At 39.8% G+C, this 12,911-nt stretch overlaps 2 protein-coding genes across 6 annotated transcripts in view; both read left to right on the forward strand.

Annotated features, from left to right (window-relative positions):
- The first annotated feature begins 1 nt into the window (after position 1).
- LOC134193994 (histone-lysine N-methyltransferase SETD2-like) lies at positions 2–9,459 on the forward strand. Of its 3 annotated transcripts, XM_062662878.1 has the most exons (21): positions 2–49; positions 270–347; positions 921–1,012; positions 1,661–1,722; positions 1,783–1,843; positions 1,947–2,001; positions 2,059–2,135; positions 2,518–2,725; positions 3,196–3,293; positions 3,350–3,465; positions 3,967–4,139; positions 4,203–4,337; positions 4,393–4,503; positions 4,977–6,023; positions 6,450–6,482; positions 6,538–7,898; positions 7,960–8,080; positions 8,139–8,214; positions 8,559–8,659; positions 8,733–8,834; positions 9,016–9,459. In XM_062662878.1, the coding sequence occupies exons 2-21, from the start codon at positions 306–308 to the stop codon at positions 9,157–9,159; spliced, it is 4,215 nt and encodes a 1,404-aa protein (XP_062518862.1). In that variant the 5' UTR covers positions 2–49; positions 270–305; the 3' UTR covers positions 9,160–9,459. The 3 variants fall into 3 exon arrangements, with proteins under 3 accessions (XP_062518862.1, XP_062518864.1, XP_062518863.1); XM_062662880.1 differs by lacking the exon at positions 4,977–6,023; XM_062662879.1 differs by lacking the exon at positions 2–49 and having other exon boundaries at positions 74–347.
- A 603-nt stretch (positions 9,460–10,062) lies between these two features.
- Positions 10,063–12,911, forward strand: part of LOC134193939 (la-related protein 4-like) — a 10,732-nt gene continuing 7,883 nt past the window's right edge. For 2 of the 3 annotated variants that reach the window (XM_062662806.1, XM_062662807.1), the window contains exon 1: positions 10,063–10,507. In XM_062662806.1, the coding sequence (XP_062518790.1) occupies positions 10,439–10,507 (69 nt within the window). In that variant the 5' untranslated portion in view covers positions 10,063–10,438. Of the gene's footprint in view, positions 10,508–10,678; positions 10,813–12,911 lie in introns of those variants that run through there. The other variant, XM_062662808.1, reaches the window with a different exon arrangement.

The following is a 12,911-nucleotide window of genomic DNA, read 5'->3' on the forward strand; positions in this document are numbered from 1 at the left end:
TCCCGTATGTGACAAAGTTCAAACATCGTGTTAGCAGATCTTTGCAACAGTAAGACTTAATGTAGGTGTTAGTGCGTTACCTGTTGTGTCATTCCTGAAAAGTAGGGGTCTCGTCAACATTTTCCACCCGAATGTGTTGAGTGTTTGTTACACCGGACACTAACTGCCTTGTTCTGCTGATATTAGCACGTGCGCAGATCAGCACGTAGCAATACAAATCGTCTATAAAACGGTCGAGGGTTTCGATCTAGTAACTGCTTGATTTCTAGGTTGAATGTTGGTTTCTGTGCTTGAGTTGATCGAGGATGTGGAGTAGCAGCACAAGTTTGTCTGACACGACAGATGAGGTAATTTACTCTAATTATAATAAATGGTAGGCAGTTGTAATATTGAAATCGATGGACGCACTATGAAAGAGACAGATAGACATGGTATTTTTAGAAATTTTTGGATTTTAAATTTTTATTATAAAATCTTTAAATCACAGTTTATATCTATTTTACACTCAAAATCATATTTAACTACAATTTTTAGTATTAGTTCATATATATAATATATAAATTATAATACATATTGTAATTACTGGTAGCCATTTTGATGCTCTGGTTGATGCTCTGATCAAGGTTGATGGACGAATTGGCCTGAAAAGTTGACCATCGGGGTAGAAATAGGATTGTCACAACATGGGATAGGTTGTGTACGTCAACGTGTGAGGTTGCAGACTACCGTGTAAATTATTACGTACAGCTGAGAATGGCGAACTTGTGTTAGTTAGGATGTTATGAGGCTGTTTAAAATGGTTTCTTGATTTTTTACTTTTATGTTACATGTTTGTGTGTAATTTGTCTCCTCTATTGTCATTTAGCGAGTGCAGAGATCTCTGGTTGCCTTGTTTTGATTGTTGTTATTAATACTTCTAGTCTTCTGGAGACGAGTCAAAGGTGATCTTTGACTATCCGAGACAGCCACCTAGCTATGAAAACCTCAAAGACAACATTTACTTGCAGCCTGTGTAAGTGCCAACAGTTGCTTCTTGTTTATCTATTGAGGATTGATTTCTGGCTGAAGACAATACTCGTGGGTGTCACACAGCAGATCTCTTAGTGTGTATAACATTGTGTGTTCTGTTTGTATGTCTAGACTTTAAATCATTGTAGTTATGTAGTAGCAAGGCAAACAAAGGAGTTAATTTGTGTGTATTAATTAATTAGGACACACAATTAAACCTTAGTGAGCAAACGCATGCTGGAGTGTGGTTTCTGACACTTATTGCATGTGACCTTTGTATACATAGAATGTGACATTACCATAAGCATATTGCTTCCAGGAAATTGTATCATGGCACCTACTAACAATAGCTTAGGATTAGGTTAAACTGAAGTTGTGCTTCATGGGATACAATGGATTTGTAGTGTTGCTTTTATCACCCGAGGCGTGAAACGCTAGGGTACAGTAATTACTTTCTGGTTGTAATTTAAGAATTTGTAAATTACTATTTATTGAAAGTAGCTATATAAATTAATGTATTTGGGATTTGGGGCGTGTGTTGACTTTCAACAATGCTTGTACAGATTGCTACTTATTGTGAGTATTTATTATCTGCTTCAGTATGTTCTTCATTCCAGTTCTACTTGTGTGAAGCAGCTTTTTGTGTTTGTAGCCAATTGTCCAAGGCAAGTAAAAAAGCTAAGAAAATGGTTTGTGAGTGTGTCTATGATCCGGGTAATGCTTGCACATTTACAATCACTTAGAAATAGTAAGTTTACACGCATGCTATTGTAGACACCGATGAAGATGGTGGTTGTGGAGAAGACTGCCTTAATAGACTTCTCATGATTGAATGGTAAGTGAGATGTGCATGTGTGGCACTCTGTCATACATATGAACTCTAGTTTGCTGATAAAGTGAGTGATGCCGCATATTCTGATGTTTATTGTTTGTAACAGCAATCCAAAATGTTGTCCTTGTGGTGAGTTCTGTATGAACCAACGATTTCAGAAGGTTATTTCGATAATGGCGTACGGTATTGGTTGTTTAGTTAATTGTGTACAACTGTAGGGTCAGTATCCAAAGCTAGAGGTGTTTGATGCTAGACGCAAAGGGTTTGGTCTGCGGGTACTAGAAGATGTGCCAATGTAAGTGTTTCAGGTTTTCAGATGGTGGAATTGTTTTGATGTTCGACTTGTTCTGTGCATTCATGTGTCCATCATGCATGGTACATGTGTGCATACGTGTGTGTGTGTGTGTGTGTGTGTGTGTGTGTGTGTGTCTGTGTCTGTGTCTGTGTCTGTGTCTGTGTCTGTGTGTCTGTGTCTGTGTCTGTGTCTGTGTCTGTGTCTGTGTGTGTCTGTGTCTGTGTCTGTGCGTGTGTGTGTGTCTGTGTGTGTGTTTGTGTGTGTGTCTGTGTGTGTGTGTGTGTGCGTGAGCGTGTGCATGTGTGTTACTTTTTGTCAGTCTGTTTCTATCTCATTTATGTGATATGGGTTGTATGACTGTATATATTGGGTTTTACAATAGGGGAGCATTTGTTATTGAATACCTCGGCGAGGTATGTACTGACAAAGAGTTCAGAAATAGAACGAAAATGTATGCAAAAGCCAGACTGAAGCATCACTACTTTATGAAACTAAAGGGCAATGAGATAATCGACGCCACCAAGAAAGGAAATGAATCTCGTTTCATCAACCACAGCCACAGCTGTGATCCATCATGTGAAACACAGAAGGTCAGAAATCATATGCAAAACTGTTGAAATGTAATCCAAAATGTATCAACAGCACTGTTGGGTGGACAGTATTTTGCTTGTCAGAGTACTGTTAATTTATTGTTTTTGCTTACATTATATTTCTAAAATTTGCATTAGAAGTGTTACATGCAGATAATACCATTATATGTGAATCACTGTCGACAACTGTCAAGCTCTTACTTGCTTTGCTGTATATGCGAGATTGTAGTTTACATCAATACAACAGAGCTTCACATTGTGAGCATGCTGCATAACATGTGCATTGCACACTGGTTGCAGTCATTTGATATATCAAAACCAAATGCTTAAATAGACAGGAAAATAATATACCAAACATAAATAACAATTACATTGAATGTACTTGTAAGGGTAGTTTTAATAGAGGAAGTGAACTACTCAGTACCTTAATTGTTCATGTACAAGCTGCTATATTTATGTGTTTACCGTAGTGGACTGTTGCTGGTGTTCTTCGTGTTGGTTTCTTTGCCATCAAACATATGAAAACTGGAGACGAAGTGACATTTGATTACAAGTTTCAAAGATATGGGTAGGATGTGTGCTAACTGGTTATAGTGTTGTGTGACATGGTTTTGGTGCTTCCAGACGGCACGACCAGAAGTGCTTTTGTGGGTCTGCTAACTGTCGTGGTGTTATTGGAGTGCCACCAAAGAACTCTGCAGAAAATCAGTCAGCCAAGGTGGTCGAACCGAAAACTAAAGGTGTGTAGTATTTAAGGTTTGTACTGCTATTCATGTGAAGGGTGGATTTGTTGCCCAATGGGATAATAGTCAGGGAATACCATATGTAACGTTTTTGAGAAGCCAGACTAGCAGTTGTGAAACAAACAGTATAGATGTGTGCTGTGAGCAATTTTACAGTATAGGTAAAATAACATTATATGTACATTTGTTCTTAGAGGCATCACGTGTACACACACACACACACACACACACACACACACACACACACACACACACACACACACACACACACACACACACACACACACACACACACACACACACACACACACACACACACACACACACACACACATGTATGCAACCACATGCATGCACCTACAACAGACTATCATCTTTACAGATTGTGAATGCTATTTTAATTAATGGATAGAAATAGTCAGATGAATCAGCAAGTAAAAACAATTGTTAAATGGCAACAGAAAATCCAGCATTGTCTAGGTTACGTTTGATGTGTAGTTATACCTGACAAATCTATTGGAACAAAGTTGCCACCAAAAAGGAGGAAACGGAGAAAAAAGCACATCGTTCTTGTCTCAGATAGTCAAGAAGAAACAGATGCAGATGCTGAAGTGGAACCTCTTTCATCAGAGCAACCATGTGAAGAAAACTTTGAAGAAGATCTAACATCAGTTAGTAGCCAACAGAACATTTTTCATTAGTTTATAAATGTAGTCAACATTGTTTTGTTTTAGTTTCAGAAAGATTTGCTGGAGCTTATTGGAACCGAGAAGAATTTAAGCAAAGACAGCAGTATCGTTGACTTCTTACGTCTAACATTCAGTGCTGAGACTTTGGATGAACGAATCACTTTGTTGTCTATCTTGCAGGCATGCCAATATCATGGGTTTGTGATTGTTCGTAGATGTTTATGTTTTTCATTAGGCAACTGAAGAGCAATACTGTTTACAGCAGTTCCTTAAGAGGCGGGGACTGAAACTGCTACATGACTGGTTGTCTGATATGACCGATTTACCATTTAAATTCAAACTTGAGGTAGGATACAACATTAGAATCGTTGGTTGATATGGGTCTATTTATGTAGTTGGAGAAATAGGAAACTTGTTATTGTAAGGTGTAGCTTGATCGACATTTTGAAGTCAGACAGTTGCAATATAATATATACATGTGGCCCTACAGATTAGAATGAGCATGTCATACATTGTTAGCCAGTGTTACTTTGTCGTAATTGATTATTATTTGATTTTAGACACCACCTCTACATGATGTTTAACATTTTACAATTTGTTACTTATCTCATTTTGACTTGTGCAACATTTGATAGTTGGCTACATGCAGTTTCAAATTTAACATTTTGATATATTTAAAGATATATGAAACAGTTCAATGGAATTAGTTTGTACTGTTTATGGGACACTGGGTTTTTTGTGTTTGACTTAACATACATTGCCAACTATGTACTTTGCAGTAATTGGTTGTTTGGCATGTATTGATTTTGGAGTTTTTAGTTGTTGAAGACACTCAATCATCTTCCCATCTCAGTAAAGAACACAGTAACTGAGACACACATTCTACCTGTCGTTGAGGAATGGGCTGACTCTCTTATTGGAGAAATTCCTGAAATAACAATGACTTCTGAAGAGGAAGTTCAGCTAGTTTTAGACTTGCAGAGTAAAGATACCAATGTAACCTCAAACAAGTGCAGTATTCCAGCAAAGAACGAAGACAAGGAATCACCAGTTGCTGCAGTGGCAACATCAACTTGTCATTCGTCACCAGGAATTGCAGAGCCACGTCCTAAAGGTAACATAATTAAGGCTGGTGACACTGTGACATGTACTACAGACAAAAGTAATGCTGAGCAACAGAGAGAATCTGTGAATGCTGGAAACTTGCCAGAAAATTCCGACTTACCATTGACCGTTGAACAACCTACGGACAAAGGAAAGCCAACAAGTAGCATGTCAAATATAGGAAACGAGGAAACAGTATCAGCAGATAACAGCGCTGAGTCTGCTTTACAGAAAGGTGTAGAAACAGATACAAGTAGTTATTGCAAGGAGGAACTGAGTGATGTGAATACAAGTCAAGATGAGGTGACATCAACTGAAGACTGTAAGACTGAACAGAGCGCTATCACACCTATTTCCGAAAATAGCAACTTTGATATCAAGGGAGAGTTAAAAGGACTGATTCAGAGCCTCGTGATGCGTGTGGGTGCTGATAATGAGGGCAAAAGTAGCAATACCACTGGAGATGAAACAACTGCAGTAGAAACGACCTGCATTTTGTCAATATCATCTAGGGCTCGAGATGAATTGTCTAATGCAGCAAGAACTGGCAGTGCCGGGAACAAATTGCAAGCTAGAAATGATGTTGATTCTGTTACAGGTAAAGAGCAAAGTCAAGAGAACTCTAATACTGAACATAACGGAAACCAGAGGACAGAGAACAGTGGGTTGAAAGAAATGGATGTTGCTCTTGCTGAAGAGGCTGCAAAACAAGCTGTGTATGTGTTAGCTAGCAAGTTGTTGACAAAGTGGAACCAGTTAGAGGTCGGTGCTGAGAACATACTTGTCTACTTTTCACACATTCATGTCTGTATGAATGTCTGTCCATTTGTGTTAATTTTCTTAGAATGATTAGTAAGCTGACAAACGTTTATGTGGCAAAGTTGCTCAAATCTGTGTAGACTATGTATTTGATAAGAGGTTGCAAATTTTTGGTCTTTTTACTGACCATTCAGTATCGAACACATCATTACTGAAGTTAGTGTTTAATTCAAAATGGTGTTTTAAAATTGAACATTTATTTTATTACATTTGTGTTGCTTTTGGTACGTGTGTTACTGAAGCTAGTGTTACATTTGATTGCTTCGGTACCTCAATACAGCATGTCTTCTAAATGTTTGCTGATCGCATGGATACGTCTCTGTAGTTGAGTAAGTAACTAGTCTCTGTGATGTGTTCTTGTGGTCTTAGGAGAAATATCGCATTCCTAAGAAGATGGCAAAGGTTTGGAAGCTGCATTTTGTAATACTTTTATGTGCTTTATGGTTTTTTCTGGCAGCCTCTGACCCCGTTTCGCCGTCATACTGTTGATACCACGACCGAGGAGTCACCTGGTGAAAGTCCTTCTCCACGCCCTTCCTACTGCTCAGATGATGAGCATTACAGTAGACGGAATAAGCGATCACGCTTTCACAACTTTGAAAGTTTTAAAAACCAAGAAGATTTTACTAGTCAGTTTTACTCAAGAAACACAGGTCAACGAAACAAGAGGCAATCTCGTTGGAGTCGACGGTTCCATAGTCAAGACAGTGATCAGTTACAGTACGGTCAAAGTAAGAATCCAAGGCGTGAGAAGAGGCGGTATTATGACAGCCAAGACAACGATAGCTATAGAAAGAGAAAATATAACCAACAGCAAATACAATATCAATCAATGTATGAGTCGCAGTGTGAACCTCAGTTTTCTTCCAGCTTCTCTGGCAGTACAAGTCAAGAGAATGTGGATATTTCACTTACTGATTTACAGGGCGAAACCTTGGAAGATTCACTTCAGCAGGACCTTCAGCAGCAAGAGACAACTTCAGAGCAGCAACTGATGCTGCAGCAACCACATATGGAGATGCCTCAAAAAAATTTTCAGGTATTGATTCCACAGGAACAACTGCAGCAGCAACAATTGATCCAATCACAACAACAAATGCAGCAGCATCAGTTTATGCAACAACAGCCAAATGTTTCACAGCCTTTATTGCCGGTTTTTCAAACACAGCCTATTGTTGCAGTTAATCAGCCAAATAACATTATTGCACCAGCACAACCTGTTCAATCACAGTTACTTTCAGGTTTGCCTCAACTTCAGACGATTCAGTCACTGGCTGAATTTCAGTCTCAGTTTATGAGAGCAAAAACACAGCGACCACCTCTCCTTACTCAGCCAAATGCTTTTCAAGTGCCTAATGTGCCTCCACCTCCTGGTCCAGGGATTGGCATAGGGACGATTCCCAGTCAACCTGGCATTAGTTTTGTTCCACAGGTTCCTCATCGGATGCCATTGCCAACAGCTTCTTCGATGGGTGGAGTTCGCTTCTTGCCTCCTACTATTTCTGCTATGAATCCAGTGCTGGGTGGATTTATGACTAACCCATTTTCTGTTCCACCTCCCATGCCACTGAAATCGCAGCAAAGTACTACCATACCGGCAACAATTTCCACACTGCCCGTTCCTGTATCATCAGCTTCTATAGCAAGTGTTGCTACATCTAAGATTGACAACCAGTCAGAGTCAATGCAGTTAGTTGGCTCAGATAGTGATTCTGCAGGTGAGAAGTCACAGTCTCCACCGCCACCCCCATTGCCTAGTCACTGGCGTTCAGCAAGTGATGCAGATGGCAGAACATATTATTATCATGTCAAAAACAGGTGATTATTTTATCAGAGTGTGTCTGTTGCTATTGAGTGTTACAATTTGTGAATGTTGTAGGGTTAGTCAGTGGGAGTTTCCTACTGAAGCACCTGGATCTACGTCAGATGCAAAGCAGAAACAGCGAGATGAAGACAATGCAGCAACAGGTTTTTCTACCACTCCAGTCACAAGCCATGAGGTAAGACATAATGTTTGGTATGGTGTGACAGTATTGTTATTTGGTTTTATTTTTGTAGGTGACATCAACATCAGATGCACAACAGAAGGCTTATAATATAACGCCTGATGCTAATGCTGCATTAGAGACATGGCGTAAGTCTTTATCTAGTATAATATGACTGACATTACAATGTTGTAGACATTTTAACTGAATCTGTTAACTAAACCCGTCTGCCATATTCCTGTGTTTTAGTGAGTTATCTGATCTGCTTGTGTTTGTATGTGTACATGTATGCATGCATGCATGTAATTATGTATGATTATTACTGTTCTCTGTGGACATGCTATCTGTAATAACAATGTGTGTACGTGTGTGTGTGTGTGTGTGTGTGTGTGTGTGTGTGTGTGCGCGTGTGTGTGTGGGCACACATGCATGGATGTATGAGTGTATGTATATTTGTTGGTGTGTGTAGTAGTAGTTATGTGTATATTTTTAGAAATGGCACTTATGGAAGAATCATCACTGGTAAAGAAGAAAGAATCATCACTTTCAGAAAAGGATGCAACGTCCAAGGCAAAAGAAGCTTTTCGAAACAAAGTAAAGACATTCTCATTGTTTTTAGTGTTTATGCTTAATTACTGTTCATGCTAATTTTGTTTGTGTGGCAAAGGTGTCACAAGTTGTCGTCCAATGTCTGAATCAGCATTATCGACCAGACTGTTCTCGAGGTCGTATTGAGACATCGGAAGATTTCAAACATCTTGCCAAGAAGGTGTTTGTCTTTGTACATGTTTGTCTGCCTTTTTATCTGTGTCTGTGGACTATGTATGTATGTATGTCTTTATAGCTGTTGGTATGTCTGTTTGTGTTTATCCATCTTTAGTATTTGTTTGTTTGTTTGTTTGTTTGTTTTGTTTTGCATGGGTGTTGGGAAAGGTATGATTCTTGTTTAGCTGACATACGGAATCATGGAGAAACACACAAGAAACATCAAGCAAGGGTTTATGCCAGAGTTTACCAGTGGGACAAAAAGCAAAATTCATGACTATGTCAAGACATACATGAAAAAGTATGGTGAGGTGTATCGTAGGAACTAGCACTTCTAGCAGCTGGACTTTTGCCGACTTTTCTAAGTGTACACAACAGCAGTCACGTGATGTTCAATTTCTTAGTTTTTCTTCGATCAGACATTTCTTATGCAACTTGACTTCAAATTGGAGTAGTACATATACACAATACCACCTGAACACAAACTACAGCAGAAACTTCTGATGTGCTTTTATTCATTAACAGTGTGATATTTCACATGCTAGCAGTGTCTAGTGTTAATTAAGTTATAATTAACCAACCTGGTGATAACTGTCCTGTATGCTCAATAATGTAGCTATGTACAATAATGTCTGAACATGCTTCCATGGCTACGACTTCTGTTGTTCTGGTATGGTTATGAATGCGAACACAATGACATACATGCATAATGCTTGGTAATGTCATTCTAGTAATCTCTCATCCATTCAGACCATGTGTATGATCTGGTGACTGTTCCTCTAAACATACTACTATCTACATATCTGGTGACTACTATACTGACCAAGGAATACAATGTTGTGTTTATTCACATAGACCTTACAGAATTTGATCTATATCAACTTTGCCAAATCTTTCAGTATCTCGTTATGACTTGTTATACTATAATGTGCCTGTGTTGCTAGAACTCATGCAGTCAGTTGATATACTCAATAGAAACAGATGCAACTAGAGGCATGTGTTGAGCCAAGTTGTGCTTGGAAATATGGTAGTGTACAGTAGCTAGTATCAGTATGCAGTGATGTGGGTGTGGCAGGAAGTATAGCGTGTAAGAAAATCTTTACTCAAACATACTACATTCAACCATATTTTAAACGCGTGTGATTGTAGTAAATGATAATAACCTAATAAAGCGGTATTCTGGGTTTACCAAATATGGTAGATCATGTGATGTTGACGTCACCACTCGTGGAGTCCCGGGGGTGGTGTGCGGCCGGTCGGGGAGTTGTAGAAGTGATTTTCGTTGTTTTCTCCGTCGTTCTCGTCATCCTAACCAAAACTCGTCAAGATATACTCTCACCTAACTCTTGAGTCTTTCCCTGTGCTCTCCTTTCCTCTCCGTCGCCTCGAACTGAAGCACGTGCTACCCAAGGACGTCTGGGTGTGGACCAGCAGAACGCGAGTTGATCAGACGCGCCATCAACGGGACCTTCCGACCAATTTCGCCGCACTTAATCGTGGTACGTCGACATAGAATTTGCATTGGGTATCAATCGGAATTTTTGGCCTCATTCAACGACGTTAGTATCGTCTGACTTCCTTGAGTGAACTTTCATCGTTTTTTTTGATATGAGCAACGAAGCCGGACCGCACCATGGGGCTTCTCAGCGGACAGTGGAAGCGTCTGCATTGAATGAGGTACGTTTATTGCGAAAATGTGAGGTTCTCAGCGCCTGCGGAGCGTTTTGTGTCTGTTGGACCGCTCAGCTGAGGCGCGCACGCTATGGTATTTGTCTGTTGCACGTTGGCTCCGGTATTCAGTCATTAGCTTGATTTTGACTGGTTGCTAGGCAAGTTGATTGGCTGGTTTTCAGGAGTTGTGAAAGAATTTGTGCGAACCCTTTGGCATGTTTGTCTCTTCGTTTCTGTTGGGTGACTGTGTCTTTTCAGCCGTTTCTTGTTCAACATTCTGTCATTTCATCGGGTTTATGATTGGTTGCTAGGTAAGTTAGACAGGCAGCCTTTTACCGCCGTGAAAGGATTTCTACGGATCTGTCAGTCACGTTTTCTGGGATTCTCTGACACCGGAAGTCCCAAATTGGTGACTGTTCTCTTAGCGTATGTTTTGATTCCTCCCTAGGTGAAAAAATTGCTTTAGCGTTGATTCTGTTCTTTTTTGCTGTGCACTGCCTGATGTACTGTGGTATCATTTACAGTATACGTATATTGTTGTTGAATGTGTTGCTGGTGGCTATACCATGCAGGAATTAATTATTAACAGAGAAGGACAAGAGTTCTGTTGTATGTAGGCAACTGAGAGCGTATGGTTATGTGTCATGGTCGGACCGGACAGTACTCCAACAGAGTCCAATTTGCAAATTATTTATTTTGTTTTACTGACATTTTTGTTGTAATTGTTTGGCTGTTATTTGTTATGTTTGTTCACTACCTATTCCCTCCAAGCTTCCAAGCCCTATGTGGCTGGGTGGCTGTTACCAGCATGACTAGGTCTAAGCTATGATATGTCACTTGTCATCATACAACAGAGTGAGCCATTATGTTATGACATCATCTAACAGTATGCTTCCTTAGTAGCTGTCTTTTTACATGTATACCCCTCAACATGTCAAAGGTGTTCTATGTAGACTAAAGAGGCAGATAAAACTTTTATCAGCGGATACTTCGTGTGATGTTAGTGCCACGTGCCATGTCTTTAGATTAGAACCAACCACCAACCCACAGATAGGCAATGCACACCATTCACAAATTTATTTTTAGTATGTATTATAGAAGATCATGTAGTTTAGCGATGAGGAACAGAAGAAACATAAAAAGCTGGGTTTGGTAACATTTTGAAAGAACAAACTAGTCAGGTGGATGGATTTGTTTTTGATTCTATGAACAATGCCTCTTCTTCATGAAGCCAAGTCCATTCGTCATGAAGCCAAGTCTGTTGATAGCACACATGCATGTTGGATGACATGAGCACATCAACAGCACTTAGTCACTGCTGGCTACAAGACTGTAGGTAGCCTGAGCTTCTGATTGACACTGGAGGAAGTACAACAACAACAGGGTGCACATACCAACTTTTATGCTTTACAGGGGCGGCGGAGCGAGTTGAAAGTTGAGGGGGCTGAAAGGGTAAACATTACAGAAAGCAGAAATTCTACAGCATAAAGTTGATAAAGTTGGGGGGGCTCTAGCCCCCCCAGCCCCCCGGCTCCGCCGCCCCTGCTTTACATGAAGCTGCACTTTATCTCCTAATCGGGTGTCTTATTTTGGAGGCTGTGGAGGTGGCACGTTGACATCATTTAGCTAATTGCCAATGTCTATTGGTTTTGTGAGACTCACAAGCAAGGCACGCGCTGTTGCTCAGCCCGATGCAGAGGACAATAGAAAATGTTTGCTCACCACGAATGAGCATGAGCAAGAAAAGTACACAGATAGGCAGGATTATGTCAGTCTAATTTGTATTTTATGGAACCACCAAAAAGCAAACTAACAGAAAGCTTGATACAGAAGATAACTAACTAACTGCCCTTATGTTTAGTGTCGCAATTTACCAGACCTACTACAGTCTTCCAGTTTAGACTACCCATATGTCAATATGGTGGTGTTTATTTCTTGTTACAGCATTTTGTCTTGATGTTGTCTACGTTTTTGTTGTTTTACTTTACAAACATGGTCAAGGTAGGAAATCCATGTGGTAGGTTATTAGGCCCCCTATCCTTTTACAGAAGTGATAATTGTTGTTGTTGATGCCCAGAGTATCTGGGTATTTCTCAGAAGTGGGTTGGTAGCATGGAAGGACCATTTACAAAAGCTAACTAGACAACATAGTCACATTACTTGGTTCTAAGACAATATTGGTTACTACTAGTGTCATTTTAGTGTCATTATTAGTGAGTTATTGCTTTTTATTTATCTCAAACTTATAATAGCAGCTTTTTGTGCCTTGATAATCACGCATCTTAGGCAACTTCGAGCTCATTTCATTACTTTGGTGAATAATCGACTTCCTTGGTTGGTAAACAGTGATTCCTCTCTTTAATACTAGTCCCTGTAGGGACTTACAAGTTTGAAATGAGGCCATGCGGTG

The sequence above is a fragment of the Corticium candelabrum genome, chromosome 18 (genome assembly GCF_963422355.1).
Source record: "Corticium candelabrum chromosome 18, ooCorCand1.1, whole genome shotgun sequence".
NCBI classification, from domain to species: domain Eukaryota; kingdom Metazoa; phylum Porifera; class Homoscleromorpha; order Homosclerophorida; family Plakinidae; genus Corticium; species Corticium candelabrum.

Bases quoted from the DNA above. Each gene is read 5' to 3' on its own strand.
- LOC134193994 (XM_062662878.1), top strand. From the start codon at position 306: ATGTGGAGTAGCAGCACAAGTTTGTCTGACACGACAGATGAG. The intron at 1,844-1,946 runs GTAAGTGAGATG...TGTTTGTAACAG, and splicing joins AGACTTCTCATGATTGAATG to CAATCCAAAATGTTGTCCTT. The intron at 7,899-7,959 runs GTGATTATTTTA...TGAATGTTGTAG, and splicing joins TATTATCATGTCAAAAACAG to GGTTAGTCAGTGGGAGTTTC.